We start from the raw sequence: 20,085 nt of genomic DNA on the forward strand, positions 1-20,085 counted from the left end.
TCAATTGGTTGATGCCTGGTATGGTTACTGTCTTGTAGATCTTACTAATGCTCGGGGTTGATTGGTAGATGCCTGGTATGGCTGCTGTCTTGTAGATCTTACTAATGCTGTGGTTGATTGGTAGATGCCTGGTATGACTACTGTCTTGTAGATCTTACTAATGTTGGGGGTCAATTGGTAGATGCCTAGTATGGCTACTGTCTTTTAGATTTTACTAATGTTGGGGGTCGATTGGTAGATGCCTGGTATGGCTACTGTCTTGTAGATCTTGCTAATGTTGGGGGTCAATTGGTAGATGCCTGGTATGGCTACTGTCTTGTAGATCTTACTAATGTTGGTTGCATAAGGTGCTTGGTATTGCTGTTAAGTTGTTTTATATAATACAGTCAGATCTGCATAGATGCTCCATCACTGTAAAAATTGCTGCAAGGTGTCATGCATGGCAGAAACACCTTTCATAAACTTTACAACAATTTCATGTGTAAAGGATATTGATGATGTTTAATGTTGAAGTGTAGCCTAATTAACTGGTAATTACAATGAAGGTATCCGATGGTCATGCATTTACTTTTTTAGTTGAAGAGAAGATTTTGTTAAAAAAAAGTTGTTTATTGTTTAATCTGTATTTTATTTTATCTGACTAAATCTTTATATGATACGTTTTGATTACTGAACCTTTTGAGTAACAACACAACCTTGGAATATTAAAAAGTTTTTTATACATTGATGTAAAGCATGATATAATTTTTAGATCTCCTGGCCAAGAGTTTATGCGATGTTCTGTTGTCTGGTGACCAACATCTGTCCATTAGCACACATTTTTTATTGCTGTTCCCAAAATGCTACTGATAGAAAAGTCAAGAAACTTTAGTTACAGTTTCATTATGAAGTCCTTTGTGTCCAGAATGAAAATGGTGCTCCTCACACTTTCAATGCAGTTGCTATGGTAGCCATATGAACATCTAATCACTGAATGAATGGATGTATTGTCTTATGGCTTCAATCGTAATGGTGACAATCTTAATCCAGCATGGTAATCATTTTGAAAATTATTTTTTCACTATTGTGATTGTATGGTTGTTTTGAAATGAGTTTTCACAGAAAGACTTATTATGGTATGAGGATGGTCCAGGATGAAATTAGTGCTAATCTGATATCCTGCATGGCCACCATTTTGGAAATAAGTATTGCTCCATCTAAATGGATGGTTGTATCTATATGACGCTGTTACTAAAAGACTTCTTCTCATTGCTGTCTAGATGGTCCCAAATGAAAGTTGTACCTATCTGACCACCAACTTGACTGCCATGATGACCATCTTGAAAATCTTGTTATGGCTACTCCAGAAGACTGACATGGAGTTTTTGCCAAAATACTTATAGCTATATGTCATTATTGATTTCATTATCCTTTTCAAAATGCTATTGTTCTGAGGATACTAACTGGCAGCCACTGCAGTCAGCTTCAAACTTTTATCCTCGCTTTTCCTGAACAGTTATATTTGTATTGAGATGTGGTTTTCAGTATAACACTTTGAAAAAAGTAGTTTGTTTTAAATGAATACCCCAGATATAGCCACCAGTTGCCATCATGAAAAACTTGTTATGCGTACTCCACCTGAGTGAATGGCCATATGACATGGGATTTTCACCAAAAGCTTTTGAAATATGTGGATAATTTAAAATGATACTAATCTAACCTCGAAAATGGCTGCTTTGGCTGCCATTGTGAGTTATACACTTAGAATACTGTGAATTCTCAAAATATGAGAGTTGCATCATGATTGGTCCAAGACATAACAGAAGCTGTTGACTGCCATGAAGAGTCAACCTTCTTTTTTCTTTCTTGGGGATAAACTTTTGATCTGTTGAATCCTGTGGTGGTGGCCCAGATGACCAACAGACCTAATATTAGTGAACAGCAGTGGAATCTTATTGTTAAGAAGAATTCAGTAATTGTCTTAAGCAGATAGAGGAATCACAGAGTCACATGACCATAGGCTGTGTTGCTTTCATGTTTAGAGACTGTGTTATTCACATTATTTAAAAACCCTCCCAGTAACACTGACATGTAATATGGCTTAGCTTAAGGACTCACAGTACTAATTCAGTTCCCATAGTAAACCTATGCAAACACCATGATATTAAAAATTTAATAACTTAAAATTATTGAGTACTCATGATCAAACCTATAATTGTCAGTATAAATGAAACCTGGATGTCAACTTCTCTGTAGAAGAAAGGATATGAGCCGTGGCATTTTCTGGACCTGCAGGTGTTTGAAACATGTGCTTTCAATTCTGCACCAGAGGGTCAGGTGCTAATTTTAGTAATGAGTGTTCCAAACTCAAGACTATTAAAGGACTGAAATTCCATCAGAAAAACAATGTTTCTATTTTTATTTCACTTACAACTAGGATAAGCTCTCAAAAGAATCTTTTTCCTAAAACATAACTTACATTATTAACCAATCCTTGTCAGCCTAATCCATATATACTCTATGTTCACCCATTTCCAGGCTGGTTCCCATTTTTCCATATAATTAGTATTGTGTGTCCTATATCCACCCATGATTTTCTTGACAGCCTAGGAAGTAGTTCAATACATAAGTAAGCAATGTGCATAGTTCTGCTTGTCAAAGATTACATTAGTGAATATTAAATTATATTGCAAGTTCATCTTCACCTAAAGAGCAATGGTTCATTTCAGGCAGCATTTAAATATTTGAGCGTTATTTAAGAAAATCAGAGAAAAAAATTATTAAAATAAAGCTGTCTAATATGAATCATTTTTAAAATCAATTTTTTTTAGCTCTTCAATTTAACGCTGAAATATATTACCAGCCTTGTCATATTATGTAATTAATGAGTAAAAGGTCAAGGTGACCATCTATGTGTACATGTATTATTACAGAGAAAGAGATTTAAAAGTTACCTAAAATTCCTCCCTGAAGACATAATTTAAAGCTAAAGGTAGACATAAGTCCATTAAAATGCAAAATATGAACATTCAAAACATTCACTGAAAGAAATTAGTGGGATGCAAAATCATGAAATGTCATCACCATTAAGCATGTTGGAAGAGACCTAAGTGATCATATCTGAAGCATTATTTTCAAAACACAACTAGGAAATATAATATTGCTTACTGTAATTACTCTATAAACAGTAAATTGTATAAGTTTTATATATGTATTGCTTCAATATAAACCAAAGTGCAAATCACTCCACCTAACAGTCAAATCTACACACTTTTCCCCCCTTCTTGGCAACAGTTGATATATCTGAATATGTGTTTAATTGTTTAATATCCCACTGAAAATCACTCTGTGGTTTACAAAAGGTACTGATTTTGCTTGTTTTCCGCAAAGAGAACAATATGATTGCATTTATAGTAAAGTATATTGCACTTGCATATGTGGAGTTACTGTATTGCTGTGGCTGTATATAGAACTAATCAAAATTTTAATATCCCACTGATATATTAAGTTCCATTAGTAAACCTATGCAAACACCATGATATTAAAAATTCAATAACTTGAAATTTTTGAGTGCTCATGATCAAACCTGTATTTCTCAGTTTAGATGAAACCTGAAAGTCAGCTTCTATGCAGATGAAAGGATATGAGCCATGGCATTTTCTGGAACTGCAGGTTTTTGAAATATGTGCTTTCAATTCCGCATCAAATAGTCATGTGCTAATTTTAGTAATGAGTGTTCCAAACTCAAGACTTAAAGGACTGAAATTCCATCAGTAAAACAATGTCTCTATTTTTGTTTCACTTACAACTAGGATAAGTTCTCAAAAGATTCTTTCTCCTAAAACACAACTTACATTTATAACCTGGTCAGCCAAACCCATATATACTATATTTTATATTCACCTATTTCTGGGCTGGTTCCCATTTTTCCATATCATTAGTATCGTGTGTCCTTAAGGACTAGTTACACCTGGTGGCGATAGGGGAGGTAATGGGCAAGAATTATAGCCCCTTGTCTATGTGATGTAGACAGAATTTTTTTTTATTTTATTAGAGCAAGAGTAAGTAGGAGGTTGCAGGCTTAAATCTTAGTGCTAATCTGATTGGATAACATTTTTGGCGAAACATAATTTGCTAAAATGTTTGCTATATCAGAAAAATACCTTACAGGTATTAGAAAGGAGCTTAGTGACCTATTATCAATATCAGATTCAAGGTCAGTGACCAATTATCAATATCAGTATTAGAAAGGAGCTCAGTGACCTATTATCAATATCAGATTCAAGGTCAGTGACCTATTTTCAGTATCAGATTCAAGGTCAGTGACCTATTATCAGTATCAGATTCAAGGTCAGTGACCTATTATCAATATCAGATTCAAGGTCAGTGACCTATTATCAGTATCAGATTCAAGGTCGGTGACCTATTATCAATATCAGATTCAAGGTCAGTGACCTATTATCAATATCAGATTCAAGCTCAGTGACCTATTATCAGTATCAGATTCAAGGTCAATGACCTATTATCAGTATCAGATTCAAGGTCAGTGACCTATTATCAATATCAGATTCAAGCTCAGTGACCTATTATCAATATCAGATTCAAGCTCAGTGACCTATTATCAATATCAGTATTAGAAAGGAGCTGAGTGACCTATTATCAGTATCGGATTCAAGGTCAGTGACCTATTATCAATATCAGATTCAAGGTCAGTGACCTATTATCAATATCAGTATTAGAAAGGAGCTCAGTGAACTATTATCAGTATCAGATTCAAGGTCAGTGACCTATTATCAATGTCAGATTCAAGCTCAGTGACTTATTGTCAGTATCAGATTCATGGTCAGTGAACTATTATCAATATCAGATTCAAGCTCAGTGACCTATTATCAATATCAGATTCAAGCTCAGTGACCTATTATCAATATCAGTATTATAAATGAGCTCAGTGACCTATTATCAGTATCAGATTCAAGGTCAGTGATGTATTATCAATATCAGATTCAAGGTCAGTGACCTATTATCAATATCAGTATTAGAAAGGAGCTCAGTGAACTATTATCAGTATCAGATTCAAGGTCAGTGACCTATTATCAATATCAGATTCAAGCTCAGTGACTTATTGTCAGTATCAGATTCATGGTCAGTGAACTATTATCAATATCAGATTCAAGGTCAGTGACGTATTATCAATATCAGATTCAAGGTCAGTGACCTATTATCAATATCAGTATTAGAAAGGAGCTCAGTGACCTATTATCAGTATCAGATTCAAGGTCAGTGACCTATTATCAATATCAGATTCAAGCTCAGTGACTTATTGTCAGTATCTGATTCATGGTCAGTGAACTATTATCAATATCAGATTAAAGGTCAGTGACATATTATCAATATCAGATTCAAGGTCAGTGACCTATTATCAATATCAGTATTAGAAAGGGGCTCAGTGACCTATTATCAATATCAGATTCAAGCTCAGTGACTTATTGTCAGTATCAGATTCATGGTCAGTAAACTATTATCAATATCAGATTCATGGTCAGTGACCTATTATCAGTATCAGATTCAAGCTCAGTGACCTATTATCATTATCAGATTCAAGGTCAGTGACCTATTATCAGTATCAGATTCAAGCTCAGTGACCTATTATCAGTATCAGATTCAAGCTCAGTGGACTATTATCAATATCAGATTCAAGCTCAGAGACCATCACAGAAACCTTTGTACTGCATTTATCTTTGAATATGTTATCTCAAACAAACAAAAAAATATTTTTGTTACCAAAATTTGTCAAGCGTTTCACAGGAATATCTAAGATGGTTTCAGTATTCAACAGACCCCTGTTTTATTTTAAGTAAAGCATGCCATTTGTCTATCTGCTCATCTGTCTGTTGTCAGTCTGCGCTTTCTTTCTGACTGTCCTTATGTTACAAGCATGAAATTATTAGTTTTCAATAGTGTAGTATAATAGCAATTTATTTTTGTGGATTGTTTGTTCATTTTGTGCAGCAGTGTGACTCCCTCCTCCTCTGCACCTCCATCTATAACCGCACCTTCAGCATCCACGACTTTGGAAACTCCAATTCAGTTTGATCATGTGATACCAACAGAAGCCAATGGGAATGTTAAATCTCAAACAGGACCACCAAAGTTAGTAGTAGTTACAGAATATTTCTTTTTAAAAAATGAAATAAATAATAATAATGATAATGAGGACTTTGTATAGTGCCTAATCTTTAGAAGCTCTAGTGCTTTACACACCTATATAATGATATGATTACAAAAAACAAACACCATGAAATTAGAAAAAAGAAAACATACTGAAAATATTTATGGTAAGGAAACATTATTAGGTCTTTAAGTCTGTTCTTGCAATCGAAATAGGTGAGTTTGAAGACAATCCAGTTTAATCACACCATTTATTGCTTGACTTTTTATGAGCAATTAAAGATATAATTAAGTTCCCACTTCCCTATCACCCATTTACTCTATTTTACTTTCTGCCCCCATAGTCTTTTGTCTGTCCATCACAACATGTACTTATTATTTTTTTTAGAACTCTTACCTAAAACTTATTCATTATTTTGGACCAAATTTCACATGAAACAACCTGGCCATAGTCTATTGATTTTGAGTTTGGCACAAACAATATTGACCTTTCTTCCAATCTGATCATTTTATCTAGAAATGGAAGAAATTGATTCAAACACAACAGGGAGCACCTGTGTCTCAGTGGTTTGCCTACTAAAATTGTGAATGGAAGGGTAAATTTTGAATACTTCCCATCGGATCAGTCCAAGTTGGCTAATATGGTGTGGCTCTGGGCAAAGAATTTACTCCGCTTGAATAACATTAAAAAACCTACATGCGTCACTAGCATAAAACCAACCCAAATCAGACCAATATCATTATATGATAATTTTAGTACTTGTTTTGCTCCTAAAATATGTATTTTTTCATTTTAGCTTTTCATTTCATTTGTTAAATTAATTTTGTGACATATTTGTGCATGTTATTTAATTCCCATCAGATAAATGAGTTTAGTTTTAAATAACAGCTCTGATTATTAAAATGCTTCATTTTTGCATGGTTTGTTTATGTTAATGTCTTTGTATAACTGTGATGATACATTATGCTTTGCTGGAATTTAAAGTCTTCAGATTATAGACTGTTGACTGTAATGCATCTTGATCAGCACCAAGAGCCAGTGCAATAAGTAGGTCACTATTATCTGCATTATTGTTAATTTCTGTTGTGGAATATGTTATATGTCTGGTTATGGAACTGCAGTTTTCTATCATTCATTAGAAATATGTTTTAGAATTTTGGTAAAGATCTTTTCTGTTTTGTCAGGAGAATAAATCCTTTTGACCAATCAGCAGTAGATGTACTGAATGCCTTGGATGATGCCTTAGAACATGCAGTCTTCTCAGAACAGTTCACAGTGCGCTTCCTAGGATCCATGGAAGTAAAAATGGACAGAGGTAAAGTGACAAGCATCTGTCATACTTCACTGTTTCATCATTCACAATAGGTATATGAAACATAATGTCTCATTCTTTTTATCACATTCGTCTGCAAGAGTAAATTCCTAGCAGGAACACATGTTCAGTACTGAAATCTAGAGAATAAATAATAGTACTTGAAGGTTTGATGCCCCAAAAACTATTGGATGGATTGAACTCAAATTTATAGGTTAGCTTATTTTTGCTTAAAGTAATAAATCTGAAAAACTTCAGTTTCTTGCTTGGAGAGACTTCAATCTATCAGTGTTTATGGCATTGGTGTCCATTCTTTGCTACTAGATATAGTTTACATTACTAAACATAGTTCCAAAACTTATTGATCCTCCACTGGAATTTTTATAAAAGACTCATATGGGCAGTTACATTTAAATGTGCATGGTATTCAAGGACAGCACTTTAAAAAAATGTATGCCAGAGTATTCTTGTTACTCCAAAAGTTCATATGATAAAAAAAAATTTACTTGCATATGTGGGTGACCACTCAACATTAAAAGTGCTATCCCTTGGTTCCAATTAAATTTTACAGGAATAGCCCTTATAATGTCTTAAAAACAGTGTCAGTTTGACATCCAGTATGGCTACTATGGTGTTCATCTTAAACCTCGTGTCATTGCTGCTTCTTTTGAAAGAATTGTCATATCATCATTGGGTTTTCACTTCATTTATGCAGCTATTTCTGAAAGGACAATCATATTGATCTGGATTTTCATTACAATACATCTTATGATACCTGATCAGTCCTAAAAGACAGTGGTGACAGTTAGACCTCTAATGCAGCTGATATAGTGGCCATCTTCAAAATCTTGTTATTGCTCTTTCACCTGAACAGTTGGTCAGATAGGATTCTCGCTGAAAGACTTTCTGTTATATTTTGTTGGTTATTTATGTGAATATATCAACTTAGGATTTTTAATAAATCAATTCTCTACATATTGTTGGTCCAAAATGAAAAAGTCACCAATGTGACCACCCAAAATGTGAAAAAACCCATTACAGCTACTTCTTTTATACAGATGACCATATCAAGGCATTGATTTTTTTTTGGTGGGGGTAAGATATTTATTCTTTTTATATTGTATATAGTTATTCCAATGTAAAATTGTGCTGATCCAGAAGCAGGACACAGTGACATACTTTCTGGATTATGTCAGAGCTGGATTTAGAATTGGGATTATGAAGCAGTATAGACTGTTTTTTCTGTTACTTTTAGCATGCTAAATACAAGGTTTTATGTAGCAGTATAGACAGTGTTTTCTTCATTACTAATAGCATGCTAAATACAAGGTTTTATGTAGCAGTATAGACAGTGTTTTCTTCATTACTTGTAGCATGCTAAATACAAGGTTTTATACAGCAGTATAGACTGGTTTTCTTCATTACTTGTAGCGTGCTAAATACAAGGTTTTATGAAGCAGTATAGACTGTGGTTTTCTTCATTACTTGTAGCATGCTAAATACAGGGTTTTATGAAGCAGTATAGACAGTGTTTTCTTCATTACTTGTAGCATGCTAAATACAAGGTTTTATATAGCAGTATAGACTGTGGTTTTCTTCATTACTTGTAGCATGCTAAATACAAGGTTTTATGAAGCAGTATATACAGTGTTTTCTTCATTACTTGTAGCATGCTAAATACAAGGTTTTATGAAGCAGTATATACAGTGTTTTCTTCCTTACTTGTAGCATGCTAAATACGAGGTTTTATGAAGCAGTATATACAGTGTTTTCTTCATTACTTTTAGCATGCTAAATACAAGGTTTTATGAAGCAGTATAGACATTGTTTTCTTCCTTACTTGTAGCATGTTAAATACAAGGTTTTATGAAGCAGTATAGACAGTGTTTTCTTCCTTACTTGTAGCATGCTAAATACAAGGTTTTATGAAGCAGTATAGACAGTGTTTTCTTCATTACCTGTAGCATGCTAAATACAAGGTTTTATGAAGCAAGTAGTATAGACAGTGTTTTCTTCATTATTTGTAGCATGCTAAATACAAGGTTTTATGAAGCAGTATAGACAGTGTTTTCTTCATTACTTGTAGCATGCTAAATACAAGGTTTTATGAAGCAGTATAGACAGTGTTTTCTTCCTTACTTGTAGCATGCTAAATACAAGGTTTTATGAAGCAGTATAGACATTGTTTTCTTCCTTACTTGTAGCATGCTAAATACAAGGTTTTATGAAGCAGTGTAGAGTGTTTTCTTCATTACTTGTAGCATGCTAAATACATGGTTTCATGAAGCAATATAGACAGTGTTTTCTTCCTTACTTGTAGCATGCTAATTACAAGGTTTTATGAAGCAGTATAGTTTGTGTTTTTTTTGTTACTTGTAGCATGCTAAATACAAGGTTTTACGAAGCAGTATATACAGATAGTGTCTTTTTCATTACTTTTAGCATGCTAAATACAAGGTTTTATGAAGCAGTATAGACAGTGTTTTCTTCATTACTTTTAGCATGCTAAATACAGTGTTTTATGAAGCAGTATAGACTGGTTTCTTCATTGCTTGTAGCATGCTAAATACACGGTTTCACAAAGCAGATTTCATGAGTACTGATATGATGCTGTGTTTTTATTTCAGGAGTTGACAAATTAGATTTTGTTTTTTGCAGTGTAGATATCATGAAACCAAAACTTTTCTAGATTATGTTGCCCTTGACAGTTTGTAGGTAAATGCTTTTATTTTCAAACATGGAAAGTACATTCCCAACAGTAAGCAATTTGTCAGTCAAGTTGGAATAGTTAGAATCATCACACTGTGTATATGGTTAAACTCTTTTATATCCAGAATGTGTTATAATGAGGGAGTGTTCTAATAAGGGAGTGTGTACTGTGTTATAATGAAGTATATTCAAATGAGGGTGAGCTGTACTGTGTTATAATGAAGTATATTATAATGAGGGTGAGCTGTACTGTGTTACAATGAAGTATGTTCTAATATGGGAGAGCTGTACTATGTTACAGTGAAGTATATTCTAATATGGGAGAGCTGTACTGTGTTACAATGAAGTATATTCTAATATGGGAGAGCTGTACTGTGTTATAATGAAATATATTCTAATGAGGGAGAGCTGTACTGTGTTATAGTGAAGAATATTCTAATGTGGGAGAGTTGTAGTGTGTTACAATACTTATATTTTAGTGAGAGAGAGCTGTACTGGTTTCTGTATTCTTTCCAGTTGTAAAATATGGTACTCAATTTTCATGCATACTATACGGTTTATCCAGTTAGCACTTGCATTGTAATGGACCATTGATGATGTGCTACTTGCATTGTAATGGACCATTGATGATGTGCTACTTGCATTGTAATGGACCATTGATGATCTGCTACTTACAGTGTAATGGACCATTGATGATGTGCTACTTGCATTGTAATGGACCATTGATGATGTGCTACTTGCATTGTAATGGACCATTGATGATGTGCTACTTGCATTGTAATGGACCATTGATGATGTGCTACTTGCATTGTAATGGACCATTGATGATGTGCTACTTGCATTGTAATGGACCATTGATGATGTGCTACTTGCATTGTAATGGACCATTGATGATGTGCTACTTGCATTGTAAAGGACCATTGATGATGTGCTACTTGCATTGTAATGGACCATTGATGATGTGCTACTTGCATTGTAATGGACCATTGATGATATGCTACTTGCATTGTAATGGACCATTGATGATGTGCTACTTGCATTGTAATGGACCATTGATGATGTGCTACTTGCATTGTAATGGACCATTGATGATGTGCTACTTGCATTGTAATGGACCATTGATGATGTGCTACTTGCATTGTAATGGACCATTGATGATGTGCTACTTGCATTGTAATGGACCATTAATGATGTGCTACTTGCATTGTAATGGACCATTGATGATGTGCTGCTTGCATTGTAATGGACCATTGATGATGTGCTACTTGCTAAGTTTGAGCATCGTGGCCTGAAGCTCTATATATATATATGTCTCCTTCTCTTGCTTAAATACTAAGATAGAGCTTACAGTGACATATATAAGAGTAATGTCATTTATCACTTGTATATAAAGGTCAGTGTTGGGAGAATTTCATGATCTGCTAAGTCAATATTTCTTGGATTTGATCAGAATATTTATTAGATAAAGAAGCAATTACACATTTTTTTTAAAAGTTATTTTAAAATTTATTTCAATAGGGCATAAACAGTGTTACTTGCAGGAAAATAACCATCTTAAAGAATTACGTATTGTGTTATATAGGACAGATTTAAAAGATTTTCAACCTATAGTTAAATGGTGTTAGAAATTTAAGGTTACCTATACCTGTTTTATAAACTTAAGCTTTCCTTTTAGTGACTTTTATGCCTTCTCTTTGGGGAAATAATTAAAAAAATTGGAACTTCTTTCCACAAAAAATAATAAAAAAATTCTTTGTTTCGTGACTTTCAATAAATTTTAACTAGTAAATAATGACTAACTGTAATACAAAACTCATGTGGTCTTGATTCTCTAACAAATATTATTGAGTTTGTCCAAATCTTCGGTCAAGGAAGGTACATATTAAGAGGTAAAATTATAATTCCAGGAGAGAAGCTAGTCAGTGAAACAATACGACAGATCATGGCAGCTAGGGCCATTCAGAATGTTTTCAAAATGACAGAGTCTCGAATGATTGTCACAAATGGAAGTTTGAGGTAAGACATTTGGGGAAATATTTTAAAGAACATTTTTCAGGAACATACAGTTTTGCAAATTTACAAATTCATACTAGGGTCAGAACAATGGAAGTGACGTCTCTCTCTGAATGAATCATGGACAAGTGATAATATGAGGTAGAAGTGAAGTAAAAATTTAATTTTCTTTGATATATGTATATTGATTTAAAATATCAGTACCGCATTTGCCGGCCTATAAGCCGATACTTTTTTACCAGAAAATCTTAACTTCATCTTATACTCTGAATCGACTTATATATGGATTATGTCATCCGAATCACTTTATCATATTTTTCGTATGGAAAATAATTCTCCATGAGTACGAAAAATAATGTGCAAAAAATATTTCATTTTGGGGAAGAGATCATAGATGAATAAATATAGGATCCCACATTTAGTATTTTAAACAATTACATGATCATCAGTATTAAAAATTAACATAGATCAGATGTAATTGTGCTGAAGCAGCATGCACCAGTAATGTATGTTGTTTGTAATATATGTTTTTTAAATTTAATTACATATATGTGCGTTAGAATTTACAAGTTAGAAGATGAATAACCATGTCAAAGATATATTCCATCACAATTTTCTTCTTGCACCTGATGATCAAATAATCCATATGCCCCATTGAGACAGACAGACTTATCATCATCCTGATTGTAAATCTGTATTGTTCACTTACCTGATGACTCTGATTTTACCTGTGTACAAGTGCAGTACCATATTCCATTATCAACTAATACCACTAGTTAAGCAATTCATTCCACAAAAAAATCCACTTCCATTACTACAAGAATCACATGACTTTGTAGTGGTATTTACATGTTAATTAAATATGCTAAGGCTGTATTCAGTCATTCCAAGACAGCATCTATTTAAGGTCAAGATTCTTCAGGCCAGATCAAATTAGTGTGGCTACTAATAGGGGAATGAGGCTACCCATGGGTATTATGAATACTGTGCCATATAGTTAAGTGTCAGGTGGTTACTATTGTAAATTTCTCAGCCAGTGACATTTTTTAACTTACCGACAGAACTGACAGCAATTTAAAGTACATCTAGCATGGGCAAAGATCAAAAACAATTGCTGCCTAAGTACAGGAAGAGTACATGCACTTTAAACAAAATTATAATTGTTGGAAATGGAGAGGTTGATATATATGTAAAGAAAATTCAACAACATGCAAAATGGTCATTCTTGGGATTTAGCCTAATGGAGAGTATATGGATATAACTATTGTAAATATTTAAACCCTGAAAGAGTATGGTATGTATTTTCATATTTCACATTTACTGTTTCATTTATTAATGTTTTCTCTCTTTGACAAAAGCTTCAGCAACACAGGTGCAGTAAGTTAAAAAAAGAAAATCTCTGCAATGAGCTGAACTCTCTCTCTCTCTCATATATCAGACCATATTTGATTTTGATCACATGGTGCAAAAAAGAAAAATGCGATGGAATACATATGCATCATTCTCTCTGTATCTCTCCCCCGCCACCAGAATTTTAGTATTAATGATGCAATTTCCCTATTGATGGTAATCTGAAATAGTATACAGCGATACTTTTAATACTTATGAAACCGAAGTTATTATAATTTAATTCCACACAGCTTCGCAGGTTTTATCCTATCTGTATGTAGCTCAATAAAATTTTGAGTCACTGTCATTATATGTAGCTAAAAGTACACAATATGTTTAAAATACTTCTTGTGAAATAAATTAGGTACTTTTAGTTACATTTAATGATCCTGGCTGGAAAGGTTACTGTGTTACAGGTAGGATAAAATTCGCGATGCTGTGTGGAAGTGAAAAACACAATCCAAGGTTTCGATCTGCCTTAGTCTTATACTCAGCATCGACTTATATAAGAATGAAGGATAGAAAATTTGCCAGATTTGCTGATTCGACTTACACTCTGCATCGACTTATATAAGAATGAAGGATAGAAAATTTGCCAGATTTGCTGATTCGACTTACACTCTGCATCGACTTATATAAGAATGAAGGATAGAAAATTTGCCAGATTTGCTGATTCGACTTACACTCTGCATCGACTTATAGGCCAGCAAATACAGTATTATTAGTCTTCACTGCTTGCCAGAAATATTTTTGCCATGATCTGATCTGAATGCTCTCTCCATGTTTTACAATTTAAGGTTATAGTAATGTACATTCAATATATGTTTTGTTTTTAGAAAAAGAATAGTACTATTAGGTAAATACACAAAACTTATTGTTTTGTTCTGAGTTAGCACAAAGAATAAGCTTCATATCAAATGAAATCTTTCTTTCACCCAGCTCAGTATGAAACATGAATGTGCTTTGTATTTATTACATGCTCACTTTTTGCACTATCTAAATATTTTTAGCTTTACTATTTGAATAAAATTCAAAATGGGAATTTATAAAACATATCTAAAAATATTTATGCACAGATGTCAAAGAAGGCACCTGAGTAGTTTGAATCTGGATATGTGATATGGAAATATTGATCAAACAGCTGCATTGCAAACTAGAACCTTAGCTGTTGTTTTGATCACTCATTAAAACCTTCATAAGATGTTTTTGGAACCATAGATTTGGGGCTAGTAGGAAACTGATAGGCAGTATGAGGGTACATCTCTAATCCATGTTTCACTTGGTGTCATCTCAAAATCCATAGGCAAAGGGAAATTACTCACATTTATTGATTTCAGTGTGAAAATTTATTCTAACCCATTTTTATCCTCAGATTTGAATCCTGATTTAGCAAGTTATCTTTAAAAATTCTTGTATTCACTGTATTTAATTTCTTAACAACAGATATTTAGCAGGCTTATTGCAAGTGAAAAATTGCCCCTAAAATGTCATAAATATGCAAATATAAAATACATAGCTAATATAGTTTTATTTATCATAATACAAATGATACAATAATGTATTTTATGCCAACACTCCATTTATGGTCCGCAAAATTAAAAGTTCTTAGCATTTCCAGAGTCCTGTTACAGAAAGATATAAAATGACTAAAAGATATGCTGACATTCATTCACAGTAAAAATAAATCCTACCAAATACTTTGAGTTTATTTCAGCAACATACCTACCAACTATTACACTTTTGGCTTAATCGTTGTTTTTTATTTTCACTTAACTCACCTGTATTATATAGATTATTCTTTTCTTTGGTTCCAAAATACAAAAAGAAATAAAGCAATAAAATATTGTGCTTGTCCTTTTTATTATCATCTCCAATCCCACACATCATATGAATGTAAAAATAATCTAACCTTTGTGTAAATATGAATGTAAAAATAATCTAACCTTTGTGTAAATATGAATGTAAAAATAATCTAACCTTTGTGTAAACATGGTACTGAGATTATGCTTGTTCATTGTAGACCTAAGTTTACTTTCCTAACATTTTCATTATGTTCTATTTATGGCAGTTATATATAAACAACTTTATAGAAAACAGATGAGTTTTTTCAATTGAAAACTTATTTTCCAGGTTCATTATAATAATGAGAATTGGCTGGCAGACCAGTCTACAATTTTGAAAATTGTCCAAGATGTTAAGTGACAGCGTTATTCGATGTGACATATGGATGTTAAATAACTAAATGTTAGTGACGAAGGATCTTTTAAAACTTTAAAATACATCAGATCAGGAAAGGACAAATAAATTTTAAAAAATATGAGAGTGATGTTGTGAGCATTCTCTATATTTTGTTGTCTGGTACTAATCTACATGGATTCTGCTCTTTTGCAACAAGAAGTTTGATCAGATGCAGGTATTGGTTAGTTGCAAAAATAAATGCAATATTTTTTCATACTGCTTATTGCAGTTATGGCATGTAATATATAAATTATGCTCTTTATACACTTATTATATTCTTTTGCCACATAATGTTTTTGTCTCATGCTGTGAAAGACTGCATGACACCAAGTGTTCAGTACTTTGATACAGTAACACACAAACACACACCCACACTGAAATTAAAACATTTATAATTATCTGCATGGTGAATATAAACATTTTATTGTTGCTTAGAAACTGTTAGAAAATTAGATTTACAAGGAGTTGTCATTTTTGTGCTTTATGTTAATGGGACTTGATAGATAAACTGTATGTTTTTTTGAGTTGATGTTTCTAGTTCACCTTGCCACAAGGCCATATCAGGTTTGGTATGGCCCTGTATCTGTCATTGATTTGTCAACATTTTCTTGTTACCAGAAATTCATCAGAGAGAATTGATCTGGTTGATTCATTTGCTCAAGTAATCACTTTATCTTATCAATGAGAGGTCTGTATCATTTTTTGGTGCCAGTATCACAAGTACAGTAGGTATTGCTACATGTTTAGGTCATGTGTCAATTGTATTGATGAGACCTTATATTGCAGCATCAGTATTTTTAATGGTACCATTGCCTTGCAGCCAGAATGCAGCTAAAATGGTGAATAAAACATAGTTATAGAAAATTGCTTTAATTAGGGGTATTGTTTCGAGTCTATGCTTTTAAAAGAAGTAACAGAAAAGAGTGAAAGATAACAAGCTTTGTAAAATTTAGCAAATAATTTATTTCCCTGGAGAGACCACTCTGGTGGTCTAGTGGTTAGAGCATCCGCCTCGGATATGGGGGGTCATGGGTTCGATCCCCTGTCGAGTCATACCAAAGACTTACAAAAATGGTACTAATGGCTGCCTCACTTGGCGCTCAGCATTATGAGGTTAGTGTTAGCACTGGTCGTCCTGGTGTCAGAATAATGTTACTGGGTGGGACATCATGGTACATGTCTGCGGTATGATGCCCCAGTGCTAGACATCGCTATAAACTGTCACACTGCAGATAGCTTAGTGATATGACCGAATTTTTTTAAAAGCTATGTTAAAATAAAAAGCCAAATCACACACACACACACACACACACACACATACACATTTCCCTGGAGTACAAAGTGAAAATGAGAAAAAATAACTTACAGTATTGCAAATTAAATCCCAAAATAATCCAAGAATTTCAGAAACAAGTCCTAGTAATTTAAAGTCCTGAATAAGCACAAATCTCGAAGAAATCCAAAAAGTGAAGGTGATGATGTGTCTGTTATAGCTATTGAGTTTTTATGTGTCAACAGTCTTATGTTGAATCACAGTAATATAATTCCAGTGAGTATCAAAGAATTTTTATCAGAGCACTTTTGTATTTCCAGAGAAAATAATCACTTGAATTCAATTTGAAGAAAATAAAATTCAGCCCAACTGGTCACAACATAATACAACTTAAAAGTGCTGGATGTTGAAGTATGAATGTCCAAGTCCTCACAATTACAAGATTATGTAGTTCTCTACTTGACCTCAGGTCACAATTAGCATTTACTGTTTAAAAAAAAAAAACATTACCTATTGGGAAATAATGGTCCAGAATGATCCTGATGTTTACAGTTTCAAAGGGGCCCCAAGTGGCCGAGTGGTCTAATGCACTTTCCGTTACGGATCACTGCCATCTCACCTCTGTCTGTGTAGGTTCGAGTCTCGGATTCGGCCAATGTGGATTTGTGAGAAAGCTTGCCAGTAGCTTCTCAAGAGTTGGTGGTTCTTTCCGGGGTTTTCCCGGGTTCTTCCTCCACCATTAATACTGGCCACCATGTATAGCCTATCGTGTGCTGAAAAATGGCGTTAAACCCAACAACAACAACAACAACAGTTTCAAAACCTTGACCTGGATTACTCTCAGGAAATTCCAAAACTTAGACCCAAATAAACCTATTTGCTTCTATTAATAATGATCATGATATTAGGCCCATACACAGAGAGAATAATTTGAAAATGTATTAGTTGTTCACACAAACTAAAATTAAAAAATGTCAATGAGGTCAAGCAGAAGTGAACTCAGTTTTGGACAAGGTCAAGTCAGCATACACTGTTACATTACAATAGCATGTAATGAAATAATGATTTTTAAAAAAAACCTAACATACAAAGAATTAAATATACATATCAGTATAAACAAAGAAACAACTAGAAAACTCTTGAATTTTTGGGATTACAAACACTCTGTTTTCAATATCGTTGATAAAGAGAGTTAGCTTTTGTAATGCTAAGCATAAGGCTGCAAAAGAGAACTTTAGTGTTTGGAATATTATACATAGTTGGATGTAATTGGATTGGAACACAAATTCTATACCTATCTCCAATAACTCTTAATTTTGGGTCCAATGGAGGGCATCAGTTGAACTGTGGTATATTTTATCATGTTTTTAGACATCTTCCTTCTTTGAAGATTTTATTACATTGTTGTGTTTAAACATTGTTGCTGTACATAATGCCAATTAGTATTCATTTTGATGTATAGCAGTCACGATACAAAAAGACCATGTTGTAGTTTATGACATAATCAATACAATGCAGATAATAGAAATCCTCAAATCTGATACAAAGCTCTGTAGTGGCAATATTACCAATTACATACTCTACAGGGATCAACATCAATGTTTAAATGGGAGTCTAGACATTTGTAACATAATTGTTATTTCCTTCCATGAAAACTTAGAAGTTCTGGCCCAATAGTCAATTGTTGGAAATGAATGGAGGTGGTCTCTCATGACAGATGTTACAGTTTTTAAAACACTCTCATGAAGTTGAAAGTGACCATCTGAGTGCTTATCGTCTGTTATAATTATAGCATGTTGGCTATTTAATCCATCCAAGGCTTGGTAGAACAAATGATTTCACTTTTATTTCAAAATGAATTATGTTAGTTTCTGATTGATTTAATTTTCTTTTGATTTAATTGACATATATTCCATATTTCCCCTGAGGCCTATTCAGAGCAGCTGTAGTCATTATTACAGTCTTTACATATATGTTAACATCTGCTGTTGTTGTTGTTCTAGGGTTTAATGCCATTTTTCAGCACAAGATAGGGTATACACGGCGGCCAGTATAACTAGTGGAGGAAGAACCCTGGAAAACCCAGGGAAGAACCACCGACCCACGAGAAGCTACTGGCAGGCTTTCCCACTTATCCACAATAGCCGAGCCTTGGACTCGAACCCACGCAGACAGAGGTGAGATGGCAATGATCTGGAACAGTGAGCGCTTTAGACCAATCGGCCATTTGGGGCCCCCGTTAACATCTGCACAAATGTAAATGTTATTTGATGAGTGGAAATCATTATTGTCATATCAAATTAACAAACACTTGTAATAAACAATAAAGTTCATGTACAGTTATTGTAGGTATTTTTTCCTCCTAAACCCAGTCGAATCTCAACATTGAAAAATGCTCCTCCTGAACAGACCTCTTGTGAGGGACCACCTATCTTGAGAGACTGCTTTGTTTTGGCAGAATGGATAATCACTTTAGACAAGTTTTACTATATTGTAACATGCACATCTTTTTGTAGGCTCATAGATCCTGCTACAAACTACATAAGAGTAAAGTTTGCTTTGGAAGACATTTCCTTTTGGTCAGCTCACCAGGAAAACAACAGGTAAGGGCCACATAGATCAGCATGAGTAGCCTTTGTAGTGAGGTGCCGATGTGTCTGCTTCCAACCTCCCTGTCAAGACTAAAGACCAGAAAAGCATATGCTATGGCCTGTTGTCTGTCATCAGTGTGTTAACACAACTTTATTATTGCTAGTTTTCATAACTGCTGGAAGGATTGTCTTGAAAGTTTATACAGTTTCATCCAAAAAAGGTCATAGGGCATAATTGAAAATGGTTCCCATTCAGACAGATGGTTACTTCCATCACGATAAGCAGCTGACATTTGATGCCAAAACATATCAAAAGATGTAGTAAGGTGTTTGATTTTGCTTTAAAAGGTTGTATTTATAGGGTAGTTGGTGTTTGATTGTGCTTTAAAGGGTTGTATTTATGGGGTAGTTG

The 20,085-nt window shown here is 33.8% G+C and overlaps 1 protein-coding gene across 5 annotated transcripts in view; it reads left to right on the top strand.

Moving 5' to 3' along the window:
• LOC149787888 (DCC-interacting protein 13-alpha-like) overlaps positions 1–20,085 on the top strand; it is a 147,867-nt gene that overhangs the window by 97,839 nt on the left and 29,943 nt on the right. For 4 of the 5 annotated variants that reach the window (XM_089974133.1, XM_089974135.1, XM_089974136.1 and 1 more), the window contains 4 exons: positions 5,989–6,129; positions 7,333–7,463; positions 12,077–12,185; positions 19,599–19,685. In XM_089974133.1, the coding sequence (XP_089830259.1) occupies positions 5,989–6,129; positions 7,333–7,463; positions 12,077–12,185; positions 19,599–19,685 (468 nt within the window). The remainder of the gene's footprint in view (positions 1–5,988; positions 6,130–7,332; positions 7,464–12,076; positions 12,186–19,598; positions 19,686–20,085) is intronic. The other variant, XM_089974134.1, reaches the window with a different exon arrangement.

This window comes from Sinohyriopsis cumingii, chromosome 11 (assembly GCF_028554795.1).
Source record: "Sinohyriopsis cumingii isolate HCF-2022 chromosome 11, ASM2855479v2, whole genome shotgun sequence".
Lineage (NCBI taxonomy): Eukaryota > Metazoa > Mollusca > Bivalvia > Unionida > Unionidae > Sinohyriopsis > Sinohyriopsis cumingii.